Source organism: Amia ocellicauda, chromosome 18, assembly GCF_036373705.1.
Source record: "Amia ocellicauda isolate fAmiCal2 chromosome 18, fAmiCal2.hap1, whole genome shotgun sequence".
In the NCBI taxonomy this organism is placed as follows: domain Eukaryota; kingdom Metazoa; phylum Chordata; class Actinopteri; order Amiiformes; family Amiidae; genus Amia; species Amia ocellicauda.
Window position 1 is genome coordinate 22895731 of NC_089867.1, and position 17372 is coordinate 22913102.

General features: G+C 41.2%; 2 protein-coding genes across 2 annotated transcripts; both read right to left on the reverse strand.

Annotated features, from left to right (window-relative positions):
* Positions 1 to 48: 48 nt before the first annotated feature.
* Positions 49 to 5250, reverse strand: LOC136713905 (arylacetamide deacetylase-like 4). Its single transcript, XM_066691154.1, has 4 exons — positions 5004 to 5250; positions 2317 to 2542; positions 1775 to 1838; positions 49 to 1225 (listed from the first exon to the last, which is right to left on the reverse strand). Exons 1-4 carry the CDS (start codon positions 5178 to 5180, stop codon positions 442 to 444), a joined length of 1251 nt encoding a protein of 416 aa, XP_066547251.1. The 5' UTR covers positions 5181 to 5250; the 3' UTR covers positions 49 to 441.
* A 4186-nt stretch (positions 5251 to 9436) lies between these two features.
* aadacl4 (arylacetamide deacetylase-like 4) lies at positions 9437 to 14903 on the reverse strand. The gene is made up of 4 exons (XM_066691063.1): positions 14641 to 14903; positions 12668 to 12893; positions 12078 to 12141; positions 9437 to 10516 (listed from the first exon to the last, which is right to left on the reverse strand). The coding sequence occupies exons 1-4, from the start codon at positions 14815 to 14817 to the stop codon at positions 9733 to 9735; spliced, it is 1251 nt and encodes a 416-aa protein (XP_066547160.1). The 5' UTR covers positions 14818 to 14903; the 3' UTR covers positions 9437 to 9732.
* Between the last annotated feature and the right edge of the window lie 2469 nt (positions 14904 to 17372).

Below are 17372 nucleotides of genomic sequence, written 5' to 3' on the forward strand. Positions count from 1 at the left end.
TCTGTCTCTCACTGTTAAAATACACCTACCATTAAAATTATAGACTGATCATTTCTTTGTCAGTGGGCAAACGTACAAAATCAGCAGGGGATCAAATATTTTTGTAGCATCACAAAGTTTGCAGTTATTATAATTTTTTGTCATAACACATAGTAAGACATTCCTAGTAAGATGTATTGTATTGTATTGATATGTAGAGTGCTGTTGGACTGTCACATTTCAAAAGTAGAATCAGTGCATTTAAACATGACCTTTGTGTCTATATATTTGTATGGGGATATATAGATATAGCAAATACTGTAATGTTCATGAGCTTCACATATTAATTTGCTAGATGATTCTTGATATATATTGACAAATCAGATAAGATATGTATCTTAAAGAGACAAATTTTTGATTAACTCTTTCCTGTTGATACCTTCAGTTCACACTGTGCCTTTTTCAAAGAGTCTTCACATAGTTCACAATGCTGTTCACGGCCGGTTTGGACGAAGTGATGGTCATCCAGCCCAAGTCCATCAAACTCACGATCCCATGGAAGCCATCGGAAACATGGTACCAGGAGACGGGGATGCCCAAGTCCTCCAGACGCCTCTTGAAGAGTATCCCATCATCTCTCAGCACATCATACTCGCAGGTCAGGATGAAGGCAGGTGGCATCTTGCGGATGATGGCATCTTCCGCCAGCAGAGGGGAGATGCCGGGCTCCAGGCCTGTCTTGATGATATCATAGACTTCTCCGTCATGGGAATTGACGAATTTAGGGTGAAACCCACGTGCTTTGCACTCTGGGGGGAGTCTGTTGGGGGACAGCCACTTGCGGTACTTAAGCTTAAGGTCAACGGGCACATGGTTGCCCTCTAAGATGTCCTCAGCTACAGATGTGTCACCATTTAGGTAGTGCAGGAAGTAGAACACTGTTTGGTCCCGGGACAGGAGAGGGACAGAGTGATTCTGTTGGTAGGAGGGGAGGTTGAAATCTACTATCTGCAGACCAGGGTAGATCAGGATTTGGGCACAAGGTGAGGTGAGAGGATGTTCCTCCTTCTCTGCCAGTCGCTGGCACAGAGCAGCTGTCAAGTTCCCTCCCGCGCTGTCCCCCCCAACTGCCACTCTACGGGGATCCACTCCGAAATCCTTGTCCGCTACCTGCAGGAAGTGACAGGTGGCAGCCTGGCAGTCATCCAGCTGTGCGGGGTATCGATGTTCAGGAGTTAGCCTATACCTGCGGGATAAATAGAAGAACAAAAATTCAAGGTCTGTCCGGCCCTGAAGGGGTTCTGCTCAGTGTGTCAGGAGGACAAAAGTGTTAGAGAGGCAATACGTACAGGCACAGACCAGACAGGAGAGAAAGATAATGGAAGCTCGGTTTCTGCCTGATAACTGGTCAAGAAGACAAATATATGATCAAACCAGGGTAAAGGCGTACGTAATGTTTAATATAAGGGGTGCGATGTATGAAGTCCAAATTGTTGGTGAAAACTGTTTCTATCAGACCCTGTTCTTCTGGATATCAGGGTTGAACTATAGCACGGTACCACAGCACAGTGAGACAGAGACAGTGACCTTGTTTACACAGACACACAGGGAGAGACATGCAGTTGTTCAAAATCTCAGTATGTCTAGTTTATTAAACTTGAGGACAAGCAAAGAAAGTCATACCACAAATTATATACAATTTTTTAGAACACCATAATGAATTCACAGATATGTCCTTCTGTTCCTTGTGGATGTACAGTATGTTTTATATGGAGAAGTATTAAAGTACACTTACTCAACAGATACAACTGTGGTGTCAGACTGCATGGCAATGTATCTGCATAGGTCATCGTAAGTATCTGATGAAATGCAAGAGAAGATATTGGTAAAATTCCTGGGTTGAGATGCCAACCACTGAACTATCAGTTTAATTCTGATCTCTTCAGAGTTACAGAGTGTTTACTAGGCATGACCTGGAGCCAACACTGCAGGCTTTAGTACAAAGTGTACAGATTAGGCAAAAAGCCAATAAACATAAAAGTATTTTAGTCCAAATGCACATCTATGCCAATTTACTCAAAATAAGATATGAAGCTTAAAATATCCAGTGTGGGCTTCTATAAGAGCCTAAATCCAGAAATAAATCAAACCACTATCCAAAAGTTGTTTTAGTTTCTTTTTAAAGTTGTTTCTCTGCTGGAATACAATTTTCTCAATTATTAGGTTCTTAATTAAAAAAAAAGATAACCATGGGCTTCCTTTCACATGGATTTATTTGGAACATAAACTAATGTATGGCCAAGATCAATATACTTTTAAATAAGTGGAGTGACTGACCGATGGACCCCATCATCCAGCCACCGCCATGGAGATACACAAGGCCCCTGCGCTTGGTGTCCGAGGGGGCTGTGGGCTCGTACACTCTGACAGGCACATTGGCGAAAGTCAGGTCTTTGATGCGCAGCCCTGGGGGAGCAGGCTTGTTCTTGATTAGCACCCGAGATCTGAACCAGCGATTGAAACTCAACTGGTTGCAAAGCCCCAACTTCTCAAGGAGTCGTCCCTGTGGAGAAGACAAGGGAAAGAAATTGGACACATTCTGGTGGAATCCAAAAATCTTGCCATGTGAATCCAGTTAGTAAACTCATGTTGGGCCTTTACTTCGTTCTGAAATCAGAAAGCAATTGTATGGTGTCATGTTGAACCGAATGAATCAAAACATTTGCTTTCCGATTTCAGAATCGGTTAATCAAAGCATCTGTGACTTCTGCGATACATTGCAATACATTTTGATATTATTGTGAAATACCTCGTCGGTCAGCATTAAAGGTCTGTGATGGCCTGTAGGCAGACAAATGTAGCGCTGTGGTCATAGTCACAACAAGAATTGCATGATTCCTTCTGGTGGGTGATTCTAGATCATTGTGCACAATGTCACACATATCTAAAATGGTCTGTTTGTTGAATCTGTATTTTCATAATATTGCTGCTTGTGTATAGGATTAAATAATTTTAACATTCACTAGAAATGTGACTTAGGCTACAACTCAAATTACTCTGGAACAATAAATCTAAACAGTATGATTCAGCTAGATACAGCCTTGCTTAAATTGTATTTATCCAAGACACAAACTTCACTGAAAATAAATAATTCAGTTGCACATTAACTTGTATTGACTTAACTTGGGTTCAACAAAATTCACAATAGTGACTAAAATATAGAAATTACAGTAAATGTTTGCTGAAGACTGTTGACTGAGCAAATCACAATTTCAGAATTGAATGGCTAGCCGGGAAGTTTTGCATGGGTTCTGTGTCTCATTAATGATGTAAAAAACCAAAAGGGTATCTTGTCAAAAGTGTAGAATTGAGAACAAGGGCAGTGATGTTCAGACTGTACAATGCACTAGTTAGAGCTCATCTGGATACTGTGGACAGTTCTGGGCTCCACACTTCAAGAAAGATATCGCTGCTCTAGAGGCAGTTCAGAGGAGAGCAACCAGACTTATTCCAGGTCTGAAGGGAAAGTCCTACTCGGAGAGACTGAGGAACTGAACCTTTTCACCCTGGAACAGAGGAGACTACATGGGGACTTGATTCAAGTCTTCAACATCATGAAAGGTATCGAGCACATCAAACCAGAGGAGCTTTTCCAGATCAGCAGGGACACACGCACCCGGGGACACAAATGGAAATTGGGCTTCAAGGCATTCAAGACAGAAAACAGGAGACACTTCTTCACACAGAGAGGCGTCACAATCTGAACAAACTCCCCAGCGATGTGGCTGAAGAGACAATGTGGGAACATTCAAAAACAGACTGGATAGGATCCTTGATCACTTAGTTATTAATGGACACCAAACGAGCACGATGGGGCGAATGTAAACTTTCTAATGTTCTTATGTTCTAAAATCATTTAAATATACTTCTATAAATATTTGAATCAATAGCAATGAGTACATTTACAAGGTTTTTAATTTTTCTTGGAACATAGCTGGGGTGGCAAGTGGGGTGGCACAGCTCATTTTAAGGGTGGCAGCTGCCACCCCATGCCTCCCATATGCACACGCCCCTGCTTCCAGGACCAGGTTTAGTTATGTGGTCCCCTACCCACATAGACTGTGGGGGGTTATAACATCATGTCTTAAATCCACATGGTGAAGAGGACATAACACACATATAGCTTTTAAATCTGACCAAGAGGAAAATACATTGTCTGTGGTTTTAAAAGTTGATGAAAGAGTCTCCAATCCCATCTATACAATAATAATTTCAGACACTACATTGATTTTCAAAATCAAGTCTTTTGAGACTTCTTTTTCTATAATGTCTTTTTTTTCTGTAATGTACTTGTATTTTGTGTAGATTCCCGTTGCAGGCCTAAGCTTTATCTTACTTTGATTCCCTGCTCTTATATCATTGCATGTTTAATAGTAGGTTAGTAAAAGAATAACTAAAGTGAACTTCGGAGTACAATACTCCATACGTGCAGTTTACAATCATGAAGAAAAAACAAAGCTAGAAAACTACAGTTATGTTAGAGGCAATATGTTACATATTTGTCCTTTCCTTGAGAACAAATGTATGTGCTCTTATCTGGGCGGGTAGATACACAATCAGTGCTCATGAGAGCAATGACAAACATAGGCGCACTAGAAATCCAAGATATTGTCTGCATCCTCTGCGCTTATAATCTACAAATCCTTTACTGTTCTTGATTACCATTACAAAATCACTTTCTTAACAGTGTTTTGTCTAACTGTATTGTGCAACATTTTTATTCCTTTCCATGTCCTTCGAAATCAATGTCTGTAATTCCTATTGAGATGTTTTGACATATGACTAGGACATATCTGACTATGCGTTTTTACGCACAGATTCAAATCAGCCATTAATCTTTAGAAATGCCAAAGACTCTTCGTATGCAGGAAACTGTAATGACACTTTTTATAAGTTACATGATAATAATGATGAAAATGCTGATCATAAATAGAGTTTGTTTGCAATTATTAGCCCATACTCACCACTATAGCTATCCCAACCAACATACCGTGGATGAAGCGCAGTCTCCCAGGGTTGGAGACCCCGGGTGGGATCTCTGAGTTCATTAACTCTGAATAAACAATCCCAATTAGCAGTAACAGGAAAGCTGCAAACAGCGCAGCAGCCCCCGTTATTAAAATAGCCGTGCTCAACTCCATTAGCTCTCTCCCCACGACACCTGTAGCATGCCTTTCTGCACCTGACTGTGCTATCGCTCGGGTCCTTATCTCCTCATGAATATGCATGACATGACCCAGGGTCCATAGTAATCAGCAGCTACAGTATCAAGGTTTTTCTAACAGACTGTAGATGTCAGTGTAGAGCCCTGATTTAGACCTCACACAAGATGTAGATTTTGACTGGAGCACAAAAACTATGGTTTGTTTGACATCATGGTAAAAGCCCAATAAAATCATGCAATTTATGCTGGGCAAGGAAGAGCTCTGGTCCAACACTAATTAGACCATCTACAGCAGGAGTACTCAATTATTTTGTGTCAGGGTCCAAATTTCTTGGTCAAGGTATAGTCAAGGTCCAGACATCAGAGGGAGGGGGAGGAGGTATTCACACCTTCAAATGCCCCTTTCCAACACACACACAATTCTGTGAATTAGTAATATAACCCGTTGCTTATATTTAGCACATTCATTTGACAAAGTACAAAAAAAAAACGTTTAAATAAATGTAAATATTAGTACTAAAACGATTTTGATAATTGGAGACCTGAAATTTGCAATTCTGAGTCATTTCAAAATCAAAAAACATAGCTCAAAATCTCCATGAAATCAGGCAGATTTGGACTCAAACATATCTTTGCTTCACAACCACATATCAACCGAGATTATGCAGCAAACTAGACGTGGTTTCTGGTGATTGTCAATCACAAAGATCTATCAGAGATCTATTTCGGTGGGCCTCTATAATTGAAATGGGTGAGGATGCACAATTCTCGATTTGTGCGCTGCTAGAAATATGCATCTTCATTGGAAATCAGCCGTTTCCGCCTCTGATGTAGGAGTTTCCAGGTGAACACAAGCTATGGCACCGTGCCCCCACCCACCCCTGGTCATGTTTATGCACTTTTATATTTTGGAGGTGAGGTTGAAATATGTCCACTCGACAAACGATCTGCAGTTTAGCTGTTTATTTATGGAAATCAGGAAAACAAACTGAATACCTGTTGTTTTTGTTTTGCTTTGTTTTGTAAAAGTGACGCTCTTGTCCCAGTCCAGAATTGCCTATTTCCTATTGTGCATGTCTAGGATGTATGTTCTGCTATAAGTGCTCAACAAGAACATTACCAATCAAATTATTTATAAACAGTTTATAATGGCCACCATAAAACAATTGTGTAACAGTTTTCATTTTCATTGTAGAAACAAGTCATACAGCAGAGATGGACCAAGATGTGAGAAAGAGGATCATTTTATTTTATGTGACAAAGCAGAGCAATTTGAGGAATACAGGTTGGCCTCTAAAGTTTTTTTTTTTTTCCTTTCAGTGCAATCCAACTTCTGTCCTCTATCACAACCTGCTGTAATTTGGGAGATCTTAAAATACTACAATATAGCCATTGTAAGCCACTGCATTTTCTGGAAAATGCTTGCGGTTAGCACACAATTGTCCGGGGGCCAGGCCAAGAATCACAGGCTGGAACCTCCTCAAGAGTTTTTGAATAAATTTGTTTGAGAGATTTTTACAGTACTGTGGCCAAACGCAGGCACCTAAACCTAATTGTTGCTTTTGAGGCTCCTTTAGGTTTGTTGCTCTTATTTTTCATTTTTTGACAAAAGTAGATTCAAGCACTTGAATCATGAATCACCATTGACTTGAGGTCCCCAGATTGTGTCCCGTTTCATAGAAGTGCAAACGTTTACCAAGTCAAGTTAGGGAAAAGCAAATTTTACCAAATCTCTACAGTAAAGTACCAGTACTTATAACAGTACTTGTGTATTGCTCAGAGACACACTAAGGACATATTATTATATTGGAAACAAAAGTTACAAATAGCTCATAAGTGTTCTTTTTTCTTTTCTTATTTTCCTTCTAATTCAAAATCTTGTTTTTATTTGTTATTCTTCAGTAAGAGGAATTTACATTTGAGCCAGCACTCTGTAAAGGGACCCTCAACTTTAAACAGGCTATAACGTAAAATAACATGAACAAATTTATAAATATAATTACTTCCTGTAATGATCAGTGATTTTTTTAAAAATATATATAAAAAAATACATACATTTAAAAGACCCAAAACATAATTTAAATCATCTTGGAAGTGAAAATATAGCATCACAAAGTTTTCAGTTCAAATAACACATAGTAAGACTGTAACATCGGGAACAGCCAGGGGTGGTGGACCCAGGTTAAATACATCAAAGTGTATTTTGTAGGCACCAATAAAATGGGGATTTAACTTTTTGGAGGGGAGTCCAATGCCCCAGGTGGAAAGCCACACCTCCTGCCCTGGTCTCCGATGACGGTCTGCCTGCCAAACGTCCTCACTTTGGCGGAACCAGTCCTCTAACGCTGGAACATCTGTGGACTCTCCAAACCAAGGGGACAATGGTGGTTTGGTAGCCCAGAATGCACTGAAAGGGGGCAAGACCTTAGGAGGAGTTGATAAGGGAGTTTTGGGTGTACTCGGCCGATGGGAGAAACTTGCTCCAGTCCTGTTGGTGGTGGCTGCAGCGGATAATGGCCGATCTCCTGGTTGAATCTCTCTATCTGTCCATTGGTCTGTGGGTGATAGCCTGAGGAGAGACTGATATTAAATGTTTAAGGATCGTAAGAAGGCGGACCAGACAGTGAACTGGGGACCTCGGTCTGAGACAATGTCCTCTGGCAGCCCGTAGATCCATAATGTCCCATCTAATGGGAGCCACAATTCATGAGGCAGATTGGGTTCCATGGAGAACATAACATTGTCTGTGTCAAAATGTTGTGACAGGGTGTCTGCTTTGGTGTTTTTGGAGCCAGGATGATAGGTAAGAGTGAAGTGGTAATGTGTGAAGAATAACACCAAACGTGCCTGTCGTGGGTAAAGCCTTTTTCCGAAATGGATGTACTCCAAGTTACAATGGTCGGTGAGGACAAGAAATGGGTATCTGGAGCCCTTCAGCCAGTGTCACCATTCTTCAAATGCCAATTTGATGGCCAAGATCTCACGGTTTCCAATGTCGTAATTGCGCTTTGCGGAGCAGAGCTTCCTGGAGAAGAAGGGTAGAGCTTGGTCGATTGACCATGTTGCTGGGAAAGTACGGCTTCCACTCCAGTCTCTGAAGCATCCACCTCAACTACAAAGGGAAGAGAGATCAGGATGTTTCAAGATGGGAGCAGTAGCGAATAAGGTCTTTAGGTGGAGGAAGACATCAGTTTCTGCATCAGACCAGGAAAGGGTGTGGGCAGAACCTTTGAGAAGGGAGGTGAGGGGCGAGGCAACTGAACTGAAATTAATGAAGAGCCGTGAAAAGTTAGCAAAGCCAAGAAAGCATTGCAGTTCTTTGGGTTAGGCCAGTCATTGACAGCTCTCACCTTATACTGATACATATACACTCAGTTGGCATCAATGATGTACCCCAGAAAACCGATGCATTGGCGGTGAAACTCGCACTTTTCTGCTTTCACATGAAGACCATTCTGTAACAGACACTGAAGGACTTGGTGGACGTGGGAGATGTGCTCTGAGAGGGTCAGGGAGTAGATAAAAATATGTTCGATGTAGATGATGACTTAACAGTTTAAGTAGTTCCTCGGCACCTCATTGACAAACGCTTGGATGACAGCGGGGGCGTTGACTAATCAAAAGGGCATCATTACATATTCATAGTGGCCACTGCTGGTAATGAAAGCCGTCTTCCATTAGTCTCCCTCTCTGTTTCGGATCAAGTTGTATGCGCTGCACAAGTGAAGCTTTGTAAAGAAGCGGGCTCCTCTGAGTTGAGAAGCAGTGGTTTCTCCAGGAAAGTATTTCTCTCCCTCCAGGAGATGGTAGGGTCATGGTGGGCAAGCCAGGGCAGTCTCAGAATTATATCTGTGCCGGGGAGTCGATCACCAGGAAAGATAGTTCCTCAGTGTGAATTAGACCTACCTGCAGGAAGATGGGGATTGTCCTCTGAGAAACTGGACTGGGACCAATGGGCTGGTTATTGATGGCTTTGACTTGGAGGCACACAGGGAAGGAGAGGAAGTACAAGTCGTCTTACCATCGCTAGGTGCATGAAATTCCCTGCACACCCCGAGTCTAACAATGCAGACACAAACACTTTTTGAACCCCACTTGACTTTGGCTCGAATTTTATTTTACAATCAGGTAAAGGTAAACTGAAAGCCAGGGAAAGAACATAACAAATCTGGGGCAAGGGTGACATCTGGCGGTGATCATGGAGAAGGTCGGGTTAAGGACATGACAAAGACATTCTTGTAAGATTTATTAGATTTTATTGATATAGTGTGCTGTTCAATTTGTGCGTCACATTTGAAAAACAGGATAAGTTCAAGATCAGGCATTTAAATAATACCCAAGACCTATGAGTCTATATATTTGTATCCTCAGAGATAAACAAATACTGTAGTGTTCATGAGCTTCACATATTAAGTTGTTGGATGATCCTTTATATAAATTAACACATCAGATAAGATACTTAATTTAATTGCAAGTATTATCATGTAAAGAGACATGAGACTTAAAATTTCTGTGCACACTGTCCCATTTCAAAGAGTCTTCACATAGTTCACAATGCTGTTCACGGCCGGTTTGGTCGAAGGGAAGGACAGCCAGCCTTGGTCCATGAAGCTCACGATCCCATGGAAGCCATCGGAAACATGGTACCAGGAGACGGGGATGCCCAAGTCCTCCAGGCGCCTCTTGAAGAGTATCCCATCATCTCTCAGCACATCATACTCGCAGGTCAGGATGAAGGCAGGTGGCATCTTGCGGATGATGGCATCTTCCGCCAGCAGAGGGGAGATGCCGGGCTCCAGGCCTGTCTTGATGATATCATAGACTTCTCCATCATGGGAATTCATGACTTTAGGGTGAAACCCACGTGCTTTGCACTCTGTGGGGAGTCTGTCGGGGGACAGCCACTTGCGGTACTTAAGCTTAAGGTCAACGGGCACATGGTTGCCTTCTAAGACGTCCTCAGCTACAGATGTGTCACCGTTTAGGTAGTGCAGGTAGTAGAACACCATGCGGTCCCGGAACAAGACAGGGACAGAGTGATTCTGCTGATACGACGGGAGGTTGAAATCTGCCATCTGCAGAACAGGGTAGATCAGGATTTGGGCACAAGGTGAGGTGAGAGGATGTTCCTCCTTCTCTGCCAGTCGCTGGCACAGAGCAGCTGTCAAGTTCCCTCCCGCGCTGTCCCCCCCAACTGCCACTCTACGGGGATCCACTCCGAAATCCTTGTCCGCTACCTGCAGGAAGTGACAGGTGGCAGCCTGGCAGTCATCCAGCTGTGTGGGGTATCGATGTTCAGGAGCTAGCCTATACCTGCGGGATAAATAGAAGAACAAAAAGTCAAGGTCTGTCCGGCCCCGTCTGCTCAGCGTTGCGTTTTTCATCTCATAATAAGATCCAGCGAGAATTCACAAATTATGTTTAGGGTAAAAAAAACTAAAACGATATATATTCTAAACCTGTTTTTGTGACTTAGTGGATCCTTTAAACACTGACACATATTTTCAGAAGATCACAAGCACATTTTGTTCTGCAGCAAAATCACCCTCTGGATATTCTGAATTGGGAATTGTTTTGTTGACAAAAAAAAATGATAGTTAGAAAAGTTTAAAGTATGGAAGCGTATTACTGCCACCCGGGAAAAAAAAAAAAAATCCGTATTTTGGGGGCGTGTTACTGCCAGCGGATTTTTATTTTTATTTTTATTTTTTCATGTGTGTTGTTGCCACAAACAATTGTAGTCCAAGACCATTTGCAGTTCTTATGGGTAATCTCACTATACGACAGAACTGGATAGGAAGGGTAGAAACTTAAACTGACATATTACTTGGGTGAGACACTGTAACATGACTCCTCCGCTTGAGTTTCCACAAAGCCCTGGTGAATGCATTTTATACCCATGTAGCTTCCCATGTTTACCTATTTCTGCCACCACTAACAATGCTACTTCAAGTAAAGCTGACATGTTTTCTATTAAAACCCTTTTGAAAGTTGTCATACTGAGCACAGTTCCATTTACGTGACTCAAACATTGTAATATATCTTCATGCTTTACACCAAGGTTAAAGTAAAAGTGGACAATGTCTGAAACACTTGCAATTCCTGTTTAGCTAGTGAAACTGGGATCATATGGTATATGAGCACGTTACAAGTGACTTAACCACTCATCCAAAAATATCTGTACAGTGTTAAGCCATGTTGTGAAACCAGTTTTTTCGGTGTAGTGGGCTTAACTCTCTACTGTGCTGGAGTGGGCGAACAGGGAACTCCGACTATACTTGCTATTAGCATTTTGTCTGGTACATGTTTCTAATTAGTATATTTTGTGGCAGTATTTTGTTTTTGTTTCATGACGACACAACACAATGAAATAAGTCAGGCTTTTTTTTAGCACGATTCGCAGGAGCAATATAGTTTCATTTCCTGTCCAGTTCTGTCGAATCGCGATTACCCATAAGAACTACAAATGGTCTTGGACTACATTTTTTTTTTCTTCGTGGCAACAATACGCACCCCAAAAAATAAAAATATCCTCTGGCAGCAATACGCCCCCAAAATACGAAACAAAATTAATAAAATTGACATCGTCTTTAAATATCGTGCTTAGCTCAGATTGGCAAAGTAATTCACTGCAACAGAAACAGATAAAGATAATACAAGAGGCAAACTGGTTTCATCCAGATTTATGTCTTAGCAGGTCAATTTGCAAACCATAACTCTCTCAGTGCGACTAGTTTATTAAGGTTGAGGACAAGCAAACAAAGTCATGCCATTCATGAAATACACATTTTTAGAAGACCATAATTAATTCACAAATATCTCCTTCTGTTCCCTGTGGATAGACTGATTCAGACAAGCATTAAAGTACACTTACCCAACAGATACAACTGTGGTGTCAGACTCCGTGGCAATGTATCTGCATAGCTCGTCGTAAGAATCTATTGAAATGCAAGAGAAGATATTGGTAAACATGCCAACCACTGAACTATTAAATCAAAAGACAAAGGGGTTTAATTCTGAGCTCTTCAGAGTTCGACCTGGTGCCAACACTGTTACTACAAAGTGTCCAGATTAGGCAGAAAGGCAACACTTAAAAGTATTTTAACCATAAATACACATTCATGCCAATTTACTCAAAATCAGTTATTAAGCTTAAAATATCCAGTGTCTGGTGTGGACTTCTATAAAAAGAGCATAAATCCCCAAATAAATCAAACCTCTATCCGTGTGTTTGTTTGTTTCTTTTTAAAGTTCTTTCTCTGCTTGAATACTAATTTCTCAATTGTTTGGGTTTTTTAAGTAAATATTGGCAGACACAGTTGGTTGGTCTTCCATACTGCATGGGCTTACTCTGCCTTACTCATGGGATTATTTGTTGTGTCTGTTTTCAAAAGAAAAGTCTCTGCTCGACATAGATTAGTGTGCCATAGGTCAATATAATTTTAAATAAGTGGAGTGACTGACCGATGGACCCCATCATCCAGCCACCGCCATGGAGATACACGAGGCCTCTGCGCTTGGTGTCCGAGGGGGCTGTGGGCTCGTACACTCTGACAGGCACATTGGCGAAAGTCAGGTCTTTGATGCGCAGCCCTGGGGGAGCAGGCTTGTTCTTGATCAAGAGCCAAGAAGTGAACCAGCGAGTGAAACCCAACTGGTTGCAAAGCCCTAACTTCTCAAGGATTCGGCCCTGTGGAGAAGACATGGGGGAGAAATTAGACACATTGTCATGTTATCCAAAATTGACCATGCCATTTGATCCAGCTAATTTAATTCGGGTCACCCCGAAACCCAAATTTCTAAAATTATTAAGCATTTTCAATTAGGGAAATCCATTCCTTGATGACTGGAAGGGTAGTCAGGTGTTTTTTGTTTTTTTCCAAATTATCTGCAAATTACTGAAATGACCAGGAGAGATCTATATGGCATTGCCTGATTGGTCCATATTTCAGTGTGACTGTAAGTAATATGCTGTGCAAAAGTAGTCTGACTGCAAATACTGCACACAACGCTGGTGCTGTCCTGAACTGTTTCCTGCTCTAGCCCTGATACTCCTGTCTGTGGTCTTGCTCCTTTTCTTTCCCCAGTCTGCCGCTATGTTTCACTACATAGCAACATGTAATCACTTAGTTCTCATTCCAAAGTGCATGTATACACAAGTCATAAATACAAGAACTTGAATACCCAAAAAATCATGGAATATTAAAATAGCGATTACATTTGCTTTGATTAATTTGATTAATTATCTCAACACTAGACCAAAACACTATCTGTTTAACGGATGAGATGATTATTTCAGGGTGACCTTTACAATCTGCTGACTTCAGGACCAAATTTGGTTATGTGGTCCCCTACCCACATGGACTGTGGGGAGTTATAACATCATGCCTTAAAGCCACAAGGTTAAGAGGACACAACACACATATAGCTTTTAAATGAGACCAAGAGGAAAATAAAATGTGTGTGGTTTTAAAAGTTGATGAAAGAGTCTCCAACCCTAGCCATTAAATAATAACAATTTCAGACACTACATTGATTTTGTCTGTAGAGTCTTTGTTTTCTAGAATTCACTTCAGAGAAAATTGTGTTTTGTGTAGATTACTGTTGAATCTTCCTTTGATTCCCTGCTCTTACATCATTGTGGACGTTTGACATCTAATAATCCATTAAATAATGCAAAATGGATGACTGATTCAGAAGTAGGCTAGTAAAAGAATAACTAAAGTGAACTTTGGAGTATAATACTTAGACTGTTTGGGTTTCCCTTAGATTTTTTGTAACAATGTGTTTAATTTACAATCCTGAAGAGGAAAAAAGGTAGAAAACTACAGTTCTTATGTTACATATTTGTCCTTCCTTGAGAACAAATGCATGTGCTCTTATCTGGGGGGGTGGGGTAGATACACAATTACACAATCAGTGCTCAAGGGTAAGAGGAATGACAAATACGATTCGCAGCAGAAATACGAAATACAACTCATTCTCTGCGTCCTCAGCGCTAGAGAGCAAATTTACTGTTGTTTCCATTACACAACCACTTTCTTAACATCAATGTTTTGTCTAACTGAATTGTGCAACGTTTTTATTTATTTCTACGTCCGTCGAAATCAAGGTCTATAATCTCTTACTGATAAGTTTTGACAGAGTCATGTCATCATCAAATCCCGATGCAAGCAACGCATGAAAAATATGCGTTTTTACGCACAGATTCAAATTAGCCGATAAGCTGGATAACTTCCAAAGAATCTTCCTGTGTTGGAAACTGTAGCGACATATTTGATCAATTGCATGATGATGATGATGATGATGATGATGATGATGATGATGATGATAAGAAGAAGAAGAAGAATGAATGAATGAATGAATGAATGAATGAAGAATGAATGATGATAACGATAATAGTTGCAGTTTGTCTGCAATTATTAGCCCATACTCACCACTATAGCTATCCCAACCAACACACCGTGGATGAAGCGCAGTCTCCCAGGGTTGGAGACCCCGGGTGGGATCTCTGAGTTCATTAACTCTGAATAAACAATCCCAATTAGCAGTAACAGGAAAGCTGCAAACAGCGCAGCAGCCCCCGTTATTAAAATAGCCGTGCTCAACTCCATTAGCTCTCTCCCCACGACACCTGTAGCATGCCTTTCTGCACCTGACTGTGCTATCGCTCGGGTCCTTATCTCCTCATGAATATGCATGTCATGACCCAGGGTCCCACGTTTCTTCAAAAACAGCTGAATTGCGCCAACTGGCACCTTACCAAGACTCGCTGGGAGGCGCTTTTCACACCAATTACAAACGCCTTGCACTTTTTTTAACACTATGAGGGGACTTTACTAGGCTGGGGGTCATGGACTGTTTATTAAGCCAAGATTTGAGTCCGTCTGTCGGTGTAAAGCTGCATCCCCAGCCGTCCCCTTGATCCAGAGATACTAGAAGAAGAACACCAGTGTGTTTGTTCAATAGGGATCTGTGAAATAAAAATTAAGTCGTTATGTCGGAAGGGTGTGTAGACTGATTCAGGCAAAAGCTTTTATAACGTGTAAACAGGGAAAACCAGTCTACTTCTCATAGCCCCTACGCAGGCAAGTATGCAAGACACAGCCAAGCTTGGCATCTCTGCCCGTCCTCTGCCAGAGGCACTGTGCGGCTGTATGGTGACCTCGGACAGGGGATGGTGGTGCACCTTGAATTGTGCAGTCCGTGTATAATCCACATGGGTTTGGTTTCTTCTGCCTCTAGACCTATAGAGGATCTTGGCCATTTCAATGTCCTACCCAGGTGCCCAGTCTGTGACGTCAGCAAACCGTCCAGTGAAGTGGACACGACAAAAAGGACCGGGACGCAGCGGAATGGTATTGTCGCCATTGCCAATATATATATATTTTTAACACAACTGCAGCAGCAATAATATTTGTGGTCACAGTGCGGCGACAAATTACTGCTATAAATTGTTGAACTAGGCGATTGACTAGCAGTTTACATTCTTACAAGTCAACCTACAAACCACAGACATTTGTTTGTTGACTAAATACCATAATTTTACTTTGTTTTGCAGGATATTTGTTTTCCATTACAGAAAAGTAAAATGATTATTTATAAATAGTCCCAGATAAAAACTGCTGATGTACCATTTGTGTATTTTTACATAGAAAATGCTATACATTGTTTTGAAATTAAAACGGTAATTTTACCCACTTGTGGGAAAAAATAAACCTATCAACGGTATAGTGTTGTAATTTTACTGTAATGTGCATGTGAATTAATATAGTGTTTTAATATGCATTATAAGGCCACCAAAATACTACACAACTGGGGATGTGTGGCTTTTGTGGACATACTCCGTGTTGAGAATTTAACAACAACAACAATTATTATTAAAGTAGTGTGCATTACACTGTAGCAGCATCAGTTTCAAAAGTTCTGTAATAGACTGTAGATGGCAGTGTAGAGCCCTGATTTAGACCTCACATAATACACAGTGTGTGTATTTAGACTGTAGAGATGTGGGTTTTGACTGGAGCACAAAGGCTTTGGTTTGTTTGACATGGTAAAAGCCCAATATATCATGCCATTTGTGCTGGGAAAGGACAAGCTCTGGTCCAACCCTAATTAGATAAGCTACAGAAATGAAATTCAGTGTGTGTCTAGTATACATGCAATAGCAGCTCACATTTCACATATATTTATTACACTTAAGTTCTGCTGTAGGTGCTCAACCAGAACATTAACAATCTTATGAAACAGCCACCATAAACAATTCTGTAATTGTTCGAAATTTCAATGTAGAAAAAAGTGGACCTGGATGTGAGAAATAAATCATTTTAATTTACGTGACAGAGCAGAGCAAACTGAAGAATACAGGTTGGCCTCTAACGTTTTTTTTTCCTTTCAGTGTAAGTAAACTTTTGTCCTCTCCACCACAACCCACTGTAATTTGGGGGAGCTAAAAGACTACAATATAGCCATTGTAAGACCTGTTTTTTTTGTTTTTTTTTTACCTATCACATTTTCTGGAAAGGCCTGCTTGCGGTTAGCACACAGTTGACCGGGGGCCAGGCCAAGAATCACAGGCTGGAACCTCCTCGAGAGTTTATGAATTTATTTGTTCAAGAGATATTTTTACAGCGCTTGTGCTCCATGGCCAAACGCAGTCACTTTGGCAGAAGCGAACTCGGCACTCTTTCACTCCATCGAGCTACAGACAGAGTGACAAGGCAGGAAACCAGACCTAATGCAGCAGACAGATGCGGAGAAGTGCGGGGGCAGAAAAAGTTGGCCTGGTTATGCGAGAGGGAATTTCACAAAGCTTCTCCCTCGCCTATGTCAGTAATACCATTGTTTTCCTATCTGCAGAGCATCGAAATTAAATTCTACAGATGCTCATTTTCTACTTTAGGAACCCTACTCTCATTTGTGTGTGTGTGTGTGTGTGTGTGTGTGGGGGGGGGCTCTTATATTCCCCTTATCAGTAATTTGCTGACCTGATCCTCTCACATGAGTAGGCTAAAAACCTTCCAAAGTCCATTTTAGTCCCTTTAGAGATTTTGTTTGTTGACTTGCTGGGTATGTTCAGTTGCACTGTTATGAAACCACTGTGATGACACAAGAAAGGAGTTTTGAGGGCCAGTCCTACATTGCAGTATGCAGCAAAGTAAATGCAGGA